The 15079-nt window shown below is 41.5% G+C and overlaps 1 protein-coding gene across 2 annotated transcripts; it reads left to right on the top strand.

Annotated features, from left to right (window-relative positions):
- On the top strand, nt 1-14149 carry QPCT (glutaminyl-peptide cyclotransferase). 2 transcript variants are annotated; one of them, XM_032185701.1, is made up of 7 exons: nt 1-42; nt 4654-4800; nt 7013-7294; nt 9627-9803; nt 10703-10802; nt 11290-11406; nt 13515-14149. In XM_032185701.1, exons 2-7 carry the CDS (start codon nt 4726-4728, stop codon nt 13661-13663), a joined length of 900 nt encoding a protein of 299 aa, XP_032041592.1. In that variant the 5' UTR covers nt 1-42; nt 4654-4725; the 3' UTR covers nt 13664-14149. The 2 variants fall into 2 exon arrangements, with proteins under 2 accessions (XP_032041592.1, XP_032041591.1); XM_032185700.1 differs by lacking the exon at nt 1-42 and adding an exon at nt 284-396.
- The last annotated feature ends 930 nt before the right edge of the window (nt 14150-15079 follow it).

Genomic DNA, 15079 nt, shown 5'->3' with positions numbered 1-15079 from the left:
CGCTGTAGGCCCAGCAAGCACCGTGAGGCCAGCTAGGCGCAGGTACAGCCACTAACACCTCGCAGCGGCAGCCCTGTCCCCAGCAGCCCCCCACCACCTCAGGACACCGCGGGGCTCCTCACACCGCCCCGCAGAGCCCCCAGCCCTCCCCACCACCCAGCCGGGCACCCCCGGGGCCGGCTCCTCCTGCCGTGGGCACCCTCCTTCCTCCTCCTCCTCCTCCCCTTTCCCCCGTCCCCTCCCCGCCCGCCGCAGCACTGCCCCTTCTCCTGCGGCCCGGACGGCAGGAGCGGGATGGCGGGGCTGGCCGGGGCGCTGTGCCTGGCCGCCGCCGCCGCCTCCTGCTTTCCCCCGGCGCAGGGCCGGGAGAGCGGCGCGGGCTGGACGCTGCTCAAGGTGGGTTTAACCTCTGCCTCCCCCCACCTCCGCCACGGACCCCCCCGGGGCGGGCAGGACGGGCGCAGGTGTGAGGGGAGATGGCGCCCGGCCGCCCCTCTCCACCCCCTCATGGCCGCCGGCGGGGGTAGGGGGCGGCCGGGCGGGAGGCTGAGGGGGGCTCGGGAAGATGGGGCCGTCCGGCGGCCCGGCCCTGCTGGGGAGGAGAGAGGGGCAGGGAGGGTGCTGGGGGGTCCCGGTAACCCGCTGGCGAGCAGAGGGTAGCAGGGTGTGGAGCCACGCCGGGCTCCCTTGCGTCTACAGCGGTGTCTGAGAGTGAGGAAACCTCGCTCAGTATAGCGCTAAGGAACAATCAACAGGGGTAAACCCTCTGCTTCTTTCCCCATGTGACAACTCCTAGTGCCCGATTATGAAACACCAGCATAGATCTTAATGAACCAAATCACGAGGGACGCAGCAGACCATAGGCTGGAGGATTTCATTGAAGTGAAGCATCCGCCAGTTCCCAAATGGAAATCCCTCCTTTAGGGCCCATCCTCGGGTGGCTGGAGAAGAGCTGAACCAAGCGGTCAGCCACAACTGGCACAGCTCCACCACCCCAACGCAGCGTTACCTCCACCCCTGAGTTGGAGGCCAGGACAAACGGGTGACAGCAAACTTCCTTCATACATTTCCACTCACCTCCACTTAGTCATCCATCTGTTTTCACTGTGATGCCATACAGTGAAGAGTTGGTGGGTGTTTTTTTTGAAGAAAAAAAGAAATCAAGAGAAACTTTGTCATTCTCTTCTAGACATGTTATCTCTATATATAACATCTGCCTCATATATAGAATCTATATGCCTATAATATACCCAACAATATATATATACATAGCCCTGGTACTTCTTTCTTCAGCCCCCTTAACCCACACAAATGCACTCTTTACCTCGTTCCTTTCCAGCCAGGCAATCTGCTTGCTAATGATGTAATGCCATCTAACCGCAGAACCATAGCAGCTGAACTCCTCTGCCCCTGCAGACACTAACCAAGAACCACTTCCTCTTTCTCATCAAATTCTTGTCCCTTGACAACTCTTTCTCCTTCTCCCTAACGGCACATATGAGCCAGAAGTTGAAAGTCTTAAGAGCATACAGACCATTCCCTCCTGCTGCTGTAGCTCACTGAGGAGGAGGAACTGGGTCTAAACTTACAAGCTCTTAGAAACAAACTTCCATTGGCATTGAGCAGAAACATACCAAAATCAGCAAGGCAAGCACGGGCTGCTAGAAGAAGTAGAAGTCTTGCAGCTTTGTACTGCTTAGTACAAAAAGTTTAATAGTAACCATGCCATAAACACATCGCTGTGCCTCACTGCCCTGGCAGAAATATGGATCGAGCAACCCTAAGGAATGAGCCCCTTACGGATCTCATTCTGTTATGCTTTTAATTTGTGACCATCTTTGCAATTCCTTTTGATTCCCAAATTTGAGCAGATTTCCATTATAAGGAACACAAATTGTTTCTTCTCTTCTGAAATATTTTCATACATTTGTACTTAAATAATAATGTTTCTTTGCAAAGTGATTCCATGGCCACAACCAGCAGGCATGCTCTACTGCACTACAGGCTAGACATGATTCAGCATTCTCATCAAGCCCTGCACTTATTCAAATGAAGGTATATTTTCAGAACATCCATAATTAATTTGTCCTCCCACACTTCTGAAGTCTGTAGTTGATTTTATCTCTCCTAAATAGAACAGCTCTGTCACTGTCTCATCTGTGCCTTTTCTACATTGGTGTAAGTTCTGCTATATTAAACTTTTAGTCTTTCAAAAATGGAAACATTTTATACATCTTCTACACTTCGAAAACTTGTAGAAGTATATCTGATGAAATGTTATCTTTTTAGCCCATTTCTAAATCTGTTAGTGTTAAAAATGTTAACTGCAAATCCTAAAATGTAGTGTCCTTACAGCCTTAAAATTCAGTTTTTAACTTAAACACTGTATAGAAATTGGCATTGTAGAACTCAGTATCTGTGTGTGTCCTGCCCTACTTGATTTCACTAGTGAACTGAGGTGGAAAGTGCCTCACATAGATAACAGCCAGGAAGAGAGAGAAGAGTTGAATTTACAAGAGTTTACAGTGAAGTCTAGAAAATACCTGTGTTGGTGCCTGCTTTGCCCAGCATACACAAATGAAGTAGAAAAATTACCAATAGTGAGACCCCCCCCCAAAAAAAAAACATTTTTTAAAGACAATATTTATCTGTCAGGGTAATTAAGATAAAAGATTTCAAGGTCAGTACACTTGCTGACCAGGTAATAACGAGTTTCAGCAGTCATTCCAGACCACTGTGAAGTGGCGCACATGAGTAAGTGGGAAAGGAGAGGGAATTTTCTTTTCTACATCATCTTTTGTTAAGATATTCAATGCTGGTATCTATGAAAATATTAATGCAACAGCAGCCCAAAAGCAAAACCTGTTAAGCATTTGTAAGACAGGAAATGAATGAAGTAGAAAATACTGTTATCCTGCACTATAAGCTATGGTGCTCTCACGCTCCCGTTTCTCTCCCTTTCCTCTTTTCAAAAAGGATGAGGTAGACAGGGTACACTGAGGGACAGCACGTCTGATAACCACGTACGGCAGTTCTGAACAAAGAATAAGCAGACTAGGACCTTCCACTGCATGGGAGGACTAGAAGGAAGTCCCTAGGATAGAAATGAGGAGTGGATACAATAGGAGTATCCTATCATAGAGCCTAAAATATGAACCACTAAAAACAGGAGTGGCTCAGGAATCTCCTGAGAAGACAAATGCTAGAGACTGGGTAGGTTCAAACCAGGCAACCAAAGGAGCATTTGGGATATGTGCTTGGGTCTCCCTCCTGGCATTCAGCTACCACTCAAGGCTCTCCCACATCCTTGCTGCACCTGCCAGCCCCCACGAGGATATCTCAAGTATTCTAGGGTTATCTCAGATAGCTCTGAAGGTCCACTTTTAGGAACAGGAAATACAGTAGTGCTAGTTACCTGCTAAATACCTGTTGCCACAGGGGACCAGCTGCCACTTCAGAGGTTACCATGAGGCTAAGAAAGCTGATGCGTGCCCAGGCTAGCTCTGAAGGAGCTGCACTATGCTGTGTAGTCACACCAGTACCACCACTGTGGGCAGAGGCCACAAAGACGCAGCCTCACTCTTTCTGGGACTAAGGTAGCTTATGCATTTCTTAGCAGTAATGCACCCCATAACGTACACAGGCCATAAAGCTAAATACTATTGCTACTAAAATAAAGCTCGTCACGCCTGTCACAAAGGAAACCTTATTTGAAGGTAACATGGTTGAGGGCATGACTGTAGAATACACAGAATTAAGATACCAGAAAAGAGAACCCAGCTAGGTGCTGAATTTGTATTGCTACTAGGTAAAAGTTTCTCCTGTTTTTAATACTAGTGTATTTTACATGAAAACCAAAGATAGAAAAGCCACAGAACTTAAAAAAAAAAAAAAAAAAAGTCTTTTCTGTCAGTAAAAGCTTTTTCTTAAATAGCTTTATTGTCAGAAAATTAAAAAGCCCTATATACTAAACTATTATAAAGTATTATAATAGTGCTAAATTATTATAAACTAAAGTATTATACTCTATTATTTACTAAACTATATTAATAATAATATATTAATAATATAATTAATAATAATATATTATTATTTACTAAACTATATTTACTATATTATTTACTAAACTAAACTATTATAAACTATTATAAACTGGAGAACAAGTCCTACGAGGAGCGGCTGAGGGAGCTGGGCTTGTTCAGCCTGGAGAAGAGGAGGCTCAGGGGCAACCTTATCGCTCTCTATAGGTACCTCAAGGGAGGCTGTAGCGAGGTGGGGGTTGGCCTGTTCTCCCACGTGCCTGGTGACAGGACGAGGGGGAATGGGCTTAAGTTGAGCCAGGGGAGTTTTAGGTTAGATGTTAGGAAGAACTTCTTCACTGAAAGGGTTGTGAGGCATTGGAACAGGCTGCCCAGGGAAGTGGTGGAGTCACCATCCCTGGAAGTCTTCAAAAGACGTTTAGATGTAGAGCTTAGGGATATGGTTTAGTGGGGACTGCTAGCGTTAGGTCAGAGGTTGGACTCAATGATCTTGAGGTCTCTTCCAACCTAGAAATTCCATGATTCTGTGATTATCTGATGTAATTTTGAAGAAAAATGATTTTACAAGTCACGTAATAGTTAGAGCAATCTTTCCTTCTTCTCCCTTCCGCAGTATTCTCACCAACCAAGAATTTTACATTCTGATGCTATTCAAAAAGTTGCAGAAAACACCGATGTTTCTGAAATGTGGGAAAATGATCTGCGCCCCATCCTGATAGAAAGATACTCAGGATCACCAGGAAACTATGCCGTACGGCAGGTAAGACAACAGTTTTTGAAAACCTCTACGAACACCTATTATTTATATTCAGGTAGTGCCTTCAGTGACAACATAGGGGACACAGGATGCACCTTACCACTGTTCCAGGCTATACTGTGCAGTGCCTACAAGATACAGCTTGCACTTCAGCTATCATTACTTCCTAGGGCTGCATCACAAAGGGAAAGAAAGTCTGGTTTTAGGTTCATGTTAAATATGTTTTTTTTTTTAATTTAAAAGCTTGCCCCAGGTTTGGTAACCAAAGTACAACACGATGCTTTTCCTTTCCCTTAAGTGACCAGGATTTTGGTCACTGGTTGAAACACCCTGCACGGGGATAAATTAAATGACTTCCCTACACACCTCTCTTCTTCTGGAGCAGTCCTGTGCTGTTACACTCCCCTGTAATGTTGCCTTGGATGGATGGAAAAAAAACAAAAAGGAATAAAAGGGATCAGAGAAGCCCACACTGGCAGGCAGCCTCGATGGTCAACACGACAATCCACAGCACTAGCCCTGTTGGCACAAGAACGGCTGCATGTTAATATTGGGCTAACACAGATACACGGCACCAAGCTGATAAGATCTCCAGCACATTGTGTTTGAGCCACAGGGATTTAACACAACCAAGCCCTCCTGTGTACCCTGCCCACTCTGAATTGCATTAGTCAGTCAGGAGACTAAGACACTGGCACAGCTGAGTTTACTTGAAAGTGCTTGCAACATCTCACCAGCCTTCCTCTATCCTTGAAGCAGTGACTCAACAGCTCCAAGACAGCCCTAACTACACTAAGTTCATTTGCCACTCTGCAGCTGGTAGACTGGAAAAATGCAGCTTTTTAATGCTGTGTGTATCTATAGATTTAGTTCTGTGGTTTCCTTAGTGATACCCTGGAAGGCAGCCAAATGAAAGGGGAAAAAGTAAGAAAAAGAAAACAAAAAACAGCACAGCCTAGACTAGAAGACCAAAAATCAGGTTCAAAAAAGGATCATCTTGTTACAAGGTAACAGCGTATACTAAATTAGACCTCCACCAAGGAAAAAACACAACAGAATATGCAATGGGTGACCTTTCTTTGTGAAGACACAGAAAAAGTATCAGATTCCTTTAAGGGAGAGGGCAAGTTCCAGTCACAGATAGAGCACTCTGGGAACTTCACCCAGGCTTACATATTCCTCTTAATCCGTAACAGAAGTCCTTTGCTCTGCCTACAGATAGTGGATAGACCATACAATGCCATAAAAGCTTTTGGAAGGTAACCACAAGCAAAATGGAAGTTTGTTCCAGCACAAAATTTATGGCAGCGTTCCCACTGACTTCACTAAGAACAGGACAAGTTTTCAAAGTCTATTTTATTTTTTCCCCTTAGAGGCTTTTGTGAATGTTTATTTAGAGAGAGAGGAATCTGCCTTGAAGAAGCACTCTGGGGACCCATAAAATAAGTTGCTCAACAGAGATGGCCCTCTAGTAAGAGTTAGCCAGAACTCTGTACTAAGTATAGCTGGCGTAGTTAGAGGTATTCTCTTACGGTAGGAAGTTACCTAAAAGGAGTGATCTCTCATACAGATTTACAGTCTTCATTTTCATCAAGGATTTCATTTTTAAACATATGAAATGCTTCATTCATTCCTTAGTTTACAAGAACCAGACTGCCTTTCATAGCCTTGTAAACAACTTTGGGCACTTGAATGGCAGTTTTCTCATAGAAGTTAAAAAAAAAAATTAAACCATAGTTTTATTTATATTGCTATGTATCTATACATAGTAATTGTCAAAATAGCCACAAGTTCTCTGCAGCCACGTTTGACACTTTAGGACAGAAGTGAGTTTAGATTTTAATAGGCAAACGTTAAATCTATCCTGGTTACACCTGGAAAAGACTTGCTTGGAGTCTTCAGAGATCAAAATCTCAACATGTCACATGGATGGGGAATCATTCAGAACTCACAGATTCCAAATACAAGAGACCAAATGGAGAGATGAAAAGCATGCAAGCCAGTCAGAGAGTAGGCTAAGGTAACAAGGATGGTGCTTATTTTATACGGTGACATTAATTTTTTTTCCCCCGTAAAATTCACCCATCAGAGCTAACAGAAATAAACTTATGTGCCGCTGTGATTAATTATCTACTGATAATTTGTCTGCAATGTCTTTTTTAGCAAGTGATATTCATCTGGTATACTTTTTTTTTTTTTTTTTAATTAATTGCAGCACATCAAGCACCGTCTTCAAAGGTTACAGGCTGGTTGGGAAATTGAAGAAGATACCTTTCAGAGATACACACCGTATGGATATCAAACCTTTTCAAACATTATCAGTACTCTCAACCCCTCTGCAAAACGCCATCTGGTACTCGCCTGCCACTACGACTCAAAATTCTTTGCACCGCAATGGCAGGGGAGGGTGTTTGTAGGAGCAACCGATTCAGCCGTGCCTTGTGCTATGATATTGGAGCTGGCACGGGCCCTGGATAACAAGCTTCAGGCAATCAAGGTAGTTTGACTGTTTAATTTTCATGTGTTTTTGCAATAGCAATAGACCTGAGGGCATTTCCATGTTGTCTCCTTCTGTGCCTATAGTACAACCCCCATCAGCTTCAAAAGGAACCAGAGACATGCAGCTACTACTGCTGTAGAGTAAATTGGCACACTAAAACTTGATGTGGAAAGTGTGACTATCTGAAAGTTATCTAATGGATACTATATAAAACCAATAACGTGAATAATGCAAGTTTCACAGACAATCCTACTTAGTACATGAAAAGCAACAGACTCCTACTGAGAAGTTGCTGCCATATCCAGTACCAAGGCTTTATTTTTTTCGCAATCTTGCATTTAACAATGCAAGTGACAATATCATGTTATCAGTCTCCTACAGTAGGAAAACCTGCTTCAAAGCTCTGCCATTGCTGGGCACAAGAACGTGTTGATCCTACCAGCTCTACAAGCTATTTCACACACTCATGAGTGCCATCTAGTGGTTCCATACTTACTATTTACAGAAGAATAATTCCCAAACACCAACAGTGCTTTCACAGGAAAAGTTTTCTCAAATGCTTTATGAAGCATCGGAATACACTCAGCTCAAGTATTACGGTTACCTGTCTCCAGTTGTTTCCAGAAACTGATTTGGTACCTTCTGACGTTAGAATATTTAAGAATTGAAAGATTAAGAATATGCCAAGGTTTTTAGTCACAGAATGAAGCACTCCTGTAATACACACGTAAGCTTCCATTTAGAAGCAGCTTCATTTAGCAAACATTTGCCTGCTTGTTATTTATGGAACAACCTGTACACTGATGATTTAAGGACTGGATCTTTTGGCAACTAATACATCGTTTCATGATTGTTTAATCACGTAAGATGACAGCACTTGACAAAAAGGCAATCTAATTATTTCACACAGGCTATCGTTTGTACACTCCTGTAACAAAATACACTTTGGGATCCATCTGCTTAATACATTAGCTGTGACCTTTTCGCTCTGCTCATAGCAGCATAACAGACCTTGTTATGTTTTCAGCCAAATCTATTTATACTTGAAACTGTGATCTTTACCCTGATGTTTCTCCAATTATATAGAGTAAATTTAAAATTAAAGGGCAAAAATTCCTCTTTACATTATCCAGACCTGGCAATGTGCTGAGCAGTAATAATAACTAAAACTACTGCTTTCTAAAATTCTAACGTTGTTAATGCAGTTTGCTCCAAAATGTAATGCAAAACAACTGGTATCAAAAGTGCTCCATCCAGTGCACAGGACAAAGGGCAGCAAGAAAGCATTGCCATTAGAAAAATCCATACATTACTGTAAGCGTAATCAATAATCATCTTGCCTACGTGAGCGACACTTTATAGAGGTTTTCCTCTGTTGTTTGTATTGGATCAGCTCCAGCGAGCTGGGAGGTGTAGCCCATACAGGACACGACCGTTGCCAGCAACCCCACCTTTTTAACCACATCATGCAGTTTCACTTGAAGTGAAATTAATTCATAGAGGGATTAAAATATTCATGGCAACTGCCAAGAATACAGTTCCTGAAACTGTTCATGTGCTGGAACTGAACTGGGTTTAGCCATGCTGTTGATTAGTAAGAAACGCTGCCAGAGCAAACAAGGCTTCAGTTAGTAAATAGAGAGAAAAGAGGATCCTACATCGAGAAGAAATTTCACACAGATGCGTCCTTTATGACCCTAAATAATCATATATATTCTCAACAGTTTCCATTACTGTGCTATTTGTAGTTGAAGAGGAAGGGTGTATCCACTCCACTGTCTGTGCTTTGGTTTTAGGGTAAAGTTACCTAGATGGTTGCAAGTCCCCCTGAAGGAAAAGAAATGATCATTCTTTTCACGACTAACTGCTCTTTTTCCCTCAGTGGAACAAACTTTACGTAATTCACCTCCACTGATGCATAACTACAGCAGAAATATTATTCCTTTGTGGCACAGTCATGCGATGTTAGTACTCACAGCAGGTGTTGTTGCTGACATGTCTCCCCCGTTATCTGAAATGGGGTTTTGGCTACCTGACTTTGCAAACCTGTCTCAACATACTCAGCTCATGTCCACTAAAGTCAGAAATTAAACTTTTAACCAGAACCCAATATCATACCAGGTTGGAGACATGTCACTGTGCTGGATAAATAATAACGATTGATGACTACCACTACCACACTATAACGTGTTTAACAGCCATAGGAGGCTTTGTACAACGTGCCCTGAGAATATACCTGCACCGATGCAGCTTTTATGACTACAGCATTTGTCCTTTACTTAATGCTCTAGCCAGAAGCAGTTATGTTGTTTTTAATTTCTTCCAACAGACCAGCTCAACATCAAGACCAGACCTTTCACTTCAGCTTATTTTTTTTGATGGTGAAGAAGCTTTTGTCCAGTGGTCCCCTTCCGATTCCCTCTATGGGTCTCAACACTTGGCTCAGAAGATGGTATCTACTCCACATCCACCTGGCTCAACAACCACAAATCAGCTCCAGGGCATGGTAAGTGCCCTACGCCTACATAATGAGTAATAATAAGTTCCAATTCTTTAATAATTAATTTGGAAATAACTGGCCTAACTCCTAAGAAACATGAACCTCATCACAATTAACAGAAGTAAACTTGTGGGAAATTTAGGAGATGATAAAATACAGAAATGGCAAGACTTTTTCAGGTGGATCCACTTAGATCTTCTCCATGCAAATATAAGGAGAAGTTTTAGAAAAATCAAAATACACAGATTTATCAGAATACAAGCTAGGATACCCATCTCCTTCAACAGAGATCACTCAAAGCGATTAGGAAAGAACACAGAACTTTATAGAGTCTTTGAAAAATCTCCATCACAGATGAAAGTTCATCTGTGGTTTCAGACCCCTCAGCACTAAGCTACAATAAGCTCTCTGTGTTGCCTTTTGATTCCTACATTTTGTCATCTCCTCCCCTCTCCCTCCTGCCTTCTGGTTTCCCAACTCATTGCTGAGACACTTTTCTTCTGTCCCTGTATCTTGTGACTCATGAAATGTCTTTCCCTTGACAGACTTTGTTGTTCTCCAGGGAAGAAGCAATTTCCTCTTCCCCCCCCCCACCATAGCTTTTCTTTTAAAGGGATGAAACACGCAAACTGCAAAGAAAGCAGCACAGCCTATTTCAGAATGAGGAACAGAGAAACGCTCTTCCTTTTTTTCCCTTTTTCCTCCTCGGAAAGACAGCAGGATGCATTAGTTTTTAGTCAGGTTCTGCTAATGTGTTCTTCTCAGGCACCATGGTAGAAAGGCCAGATCTTGGGCAAGAGCCAAAGACATAGACATGACCAGTACAGGAACCATGAGGTGTCATTAATGCTGCTGGTGGTGGAGTGATGTAAAGAATTCTGTATTAAAGATTCTTTCCTCTGTAGGACCTGCTTGTACTACTGGATTTAATTGGAGCACCAAACCCAGTCTTTCCCAATTATTTTCCAAACACTATCCGATGGTTTCAGAGGCTTCAAGCAATTGGTAAGGAGAGGGGCATGGGCTCTTGACAAATCTGAAAGCTTAGCCTGTTATTTTCGTAAGGAATGAAGCCATGTAAATTAGATTTTTAAATTACTTTTTTTTTGGTTTACAGTTATAATATTTAATAGTGTAGATGTTAAATTTGGTGCATCTGAAATATTGAAATCTTCATGCAGGTTTAATTAATAAACATCTGAGTAAGATTCACAGACACTTGGAAGCCATGAAACAGATTCTACTTCTTACTGCCACTTTGTGACTCTTGGAAACTGCTTCACTTCTGTTTCAGTTCTCACTTCCATAAAATGATGGTAATATCACCAGTCTTGAGGTCTTCTAAATACTAAACAAATGCAAAAGACAGTCCCCAGCTCTTTTTCTTCTTTGATGGAAAAAGCTTCCATGTGAGAGGAAAAATAGTCTCCATGTGCTAATATGCCTCACACTGTCCAAACACATTAACAGCCACTTTCATTGTGAATTTCAGAGGAAAAGCTACATGGCATGAATCTGTTGAAGAATCACCTTGTTGAGAGGCAGTACTTCCAGAATAATTTACATCGAGGCTTGGTTGAAGATGACCACGTTCCATTTTTATTAAGAGGTAATGGCAGCTCTAATACCGCTTTAAAAACATAAGTTCAGTAACAAGTGCTCCATTTAGAAAATAAGCAAGGGCACATGAACCTGTTTTTCAAGCTTACGTGCCCCCAGGTTGAAGCATCCAAATCCAACATTATGAAGGTCAAGAGTCACAGCTTTGAAAAACATCACAGAGCAAAAGGAGAGATAAAACATGCCCTTCATCATTTTGCACGAGCACAGCTCCAAGGGCACAGAAGTAATGGCAATTTCCGTCACCAGTACAGCATCCTACAAAAATGGGTAACTCTGCCCCAATGGGATATCACTGCATGCTACATTATGCCAGTTACTGGCCAGTTATGGCTAGTTACTGTTTCTAGAAGCAGTGAGACACTTCACATCTTCAAAGACTACAAAATTCTCTAAAGACCTTTTGTCAAATCTACATTAAATGATCACAATTACCTGTTTAAATCTGAAGGCACTGACTCCTGCAAAAACTCATATATTCAGATCAGACATCCTCATTCCCTATAGCAAACTGACATTTCACAACTTGAAATCAATCCTGAAAAAGAATTGACAACTTGAAAGCTTGAGGGGTGGGAAAGATGTATATAGCAGCCAGCAGGAAGAGCAAAGGCCACACTATGTCTGAAATCCCTCCTGGTATTAGGCACGTACCTGGAAGTGGAATTTCCTACCTGAGCATCTCTCCTGGCAGACACCTACACTACTGCCCTCTGACTCTACATTCATTCTTTTCTCTTGGGATGCAAAGAAAGGGCAAGCAGTTACACTGGTGCCCTGCTACAGGTCAACAGCTAAAGCACTTGCCCAAATGCAAGACATGGATTTCATCTCCCCAATTCAAGCACTCAGTATAGCGACTTCAAAATGAATGTGGGCCAAAGAAGGGTACTGGATATAGTGCATTCTTCTGGTCGAAATTTCCCAACACACAGCAAGAACTACAAGAGTCATATTGCTAGAGAAGGGTTAAGCAAAAAGGAGTGTGACATCAGTGCAGAGCGTATCTACCTAGGAAAGGAGGGAGATCCCTTCCTATCCAGTCCTTAATTTTCCTGTTGCTTATTCTCTCTAACTACTGAGTATTGCAACATGTGCACGCAGCTTTGGAAGCAGGCACAAGAGCAATCACACCTCACTTACTGTCCTGCTCATTGTCTCTTCAGTTCCATCAATCTTTCATTTTTCACAGCAAGGCAGGGCATGGGTCCAATGAAATCTACACAGCTCACACATGCATGTACAGGGATATCAAAAAAACTACACGAGGGAAGCTGATAAGGGACTACACCTCAAAACCTTTTATAATAACATAAACAATGCCTAGTGAATAAAATATTCCTCTGTGGTATTTGGCTGAAAAACTAGAGAGGAAAAGCAATAAGACAGGAAAGAGGCCGGAGACAACAATGTTCCACCACTGCCCCCAAAGAAGGATCAGGAAACTGAAGACTGATTTAATTCCTTTTACAGAAAAATTGCATCACGTGTCAATGCATCAGTGACTTTTTATATGTATATACAGTATTACAGATCCTTTAAAGTGTAAATTCTTTTATCTGAGGATAATAGTGCTTCTACTTTCTAGAAGAAAAACACAGTAATACTGATTTACCATTTAAGGAGAAGACTAAAAACTGCCTCAATAAAGTGCTCAATCCTAACATTGGCATGAGAACATGATAATCAGTTTGGGTTTGTGGAGCTGCAGTGGTTTCTTTGCCCTTCCCTAGCTACTAAACACAGTATTAGCCACTACAATGCATGGAATCTTAAAAAAATAAAAAAATAAAGAAAACACAACAGGGCAGGTGTCACAACAGTAAAACTATTAGCTACACGTGCCTTAAAAAAGGAGAAAAAGCACTTAAGGGAAAAGAGGGTAGTATCAATTTTAGGAAGCACACGATCAAACAGGCTGCAGTCAGTCACAGGGTTCAAAAAAGAGATTGTAAAAGGAAACTGCAATGATGCACATTCCTCTCTGAGGTAAGTGTATTGGGTAGTGACCTGAATATCATTAACTGGTCATGTATCAATTTGATTAGCAGAACTCCTGCAGTATTTTTTCTCCAAATATCACTGTTTTCCTCATAGGGGTTCCAGTCCTCCATCTGATTCCGTCTCCTTTTCCTCAAGTATGGCACACCATGGAGGACACTGAAGAAAACCTTGACAAAACCACTATCGACAATCTCAACAAAATCCTGCAAGTGTTTGTACTAGAATACCTGAACCTGCAGTGAGATACTGGCAACAAATCATGCTCCATTTTAAATGCTGTTCGTCCACCTTCACTTTTGCCATTTAATTACATCAGAGAACACTAAAGCAAAGGAAAATATGGTGGTATTTTCTGCTAGAGTGATTACTGATTCAGTTGTTCCTGGCTCAATGTTCCATATAAACAAATAAAAGATAGCATTAAAGAAGAACTAGTTTCAGCCTGGAAAGAATTTGATCTTTCCATGTCTTACCTCTGAATAAACAACACCTGAGTTTTCCCACATTGTTATCACTGTTTTTATGTCACATATTAAGATCCCAGTAGGAAATGCCTCCAGACGTGTGTAGCTACTTTAAAAAAAATGTGCAACTAACTTCTGCAGTCTTCAGCAAGAGAAATTTATAACACTTTGTTAAAAGAGGGAAAAATCACATTAAAATAATACAATACAAATTTGTTAAATTGTAATATTACATGACAGTCTGAAAATGAAACTGAATTTTTGTTGCTCGAGATGAAACAAAAATGCATTTTGTTTTCCCATTTTACCATTTGTGAAAAATGTTTCAATTGTGCATAAAACTTCTGAAGTAGAAAACAAATTCTAAAAATTGGTCAGATGTGTTTCTTTTCAGATAAATATTACTGTACATTTGTGCAACTACATCCAAACTATTTGAACTCTTTGCTATCCTATTCTCCTCTACTTCGGCCTGTGAGAGTAACATTCTAAATTACTATCTCTGCAGTTTGAATACTCTGAGCAGTCCTGTACAAGTTCCTGTAGATGAAGATAGCAAAATGGCTGTATACAGAAATATTAATCAAGTTTGTGCGGCTAATTTTGGTTCTAGACACTAACTCTTATGGCACTTCAAACTTTGAAAAATTCATTAGGCACATGCAATGTGCGCTGCCAGTCTGGTTCTTCAAGTATTTAAACGTTAACTTAAAATAGGCCTCACTATGAAACATGGGATCAGAGGGTTGTACTAACTGGGGAAAGCCTAAATTTTTCAACTAAATAGAGTTAGTTGAAAACATAACTGAAAAATGTAATTTAAACCAATTGTCCAGCATGCCAGTTTTGTCAGAAACTTCTAAATGCCTGAGCATGCGGTACTCCTGAGTTGTTAACTCAGTTCAAAGTGGAGATACAGGTTGCTGTAATATTTGGTTGTTCTCAAAAAAAAAAAAAAAAAAAGGCATTTTTCTTTTACCTTTTCTTTTTTTTTTTTTTTTCTTTTGGACACGAAGAGGGCCCTCTCAACTACATTTGAGCCCTAGGAAGGGTTTCCTTAAAGAGACACATAGCTATAATTTTTAGAAGAGGGAAGGGTCATCATCTTCGCAATTAAATGATCATTCATTTCAAAAATTTAAACTGCATTTACAACCGCTGAATGTAAAACATACATGAGCCCAGTACCCATGT

Source organism: Aythya fuligula, chromosome 3, assembly GCF_009819795.1.
Source record: "Aythya fuligula isolate bAytFul2 chromosome 3, bAytFul2.pri, whole genome shotgun sequence".
Lineage (NCBI taxonomy): Eukaryota > Metazoa > Chordata > Aves > Anseriformes > Anatidae > Aythya > Aythya fuligula.
The sequence above is the reverse complement of the archived record's forward strand: the minus strand, read 5'-3'. Positions and strand labels throughout refer to the sequence as shown.

Bases quoted from the DNA above. Each gene is read 5' to 3' on its own strand.
- QPCT (XM_032185700.1), top strand. From the start codon at position 295: ATGGCGGGGCTGGCCGGGGCGCTGTGCCTGGCCGCCGCCGCCGCCTCC. The intron at 397-4,653 runs GTGGGTTTAACC...TCCCTTCCGCAG, and splicing joins CGGGCTGGACGCTGCTCAAG to TATTCTCACCAACCAAGAAT. The intron at 10,803-11,289 runs GTAAGGAGAGGG...TGTGAATTTCAG, and splicing joins TCAGAGGCTTCAAGCAATTG to AGGAAAAGCTACATGGCATG.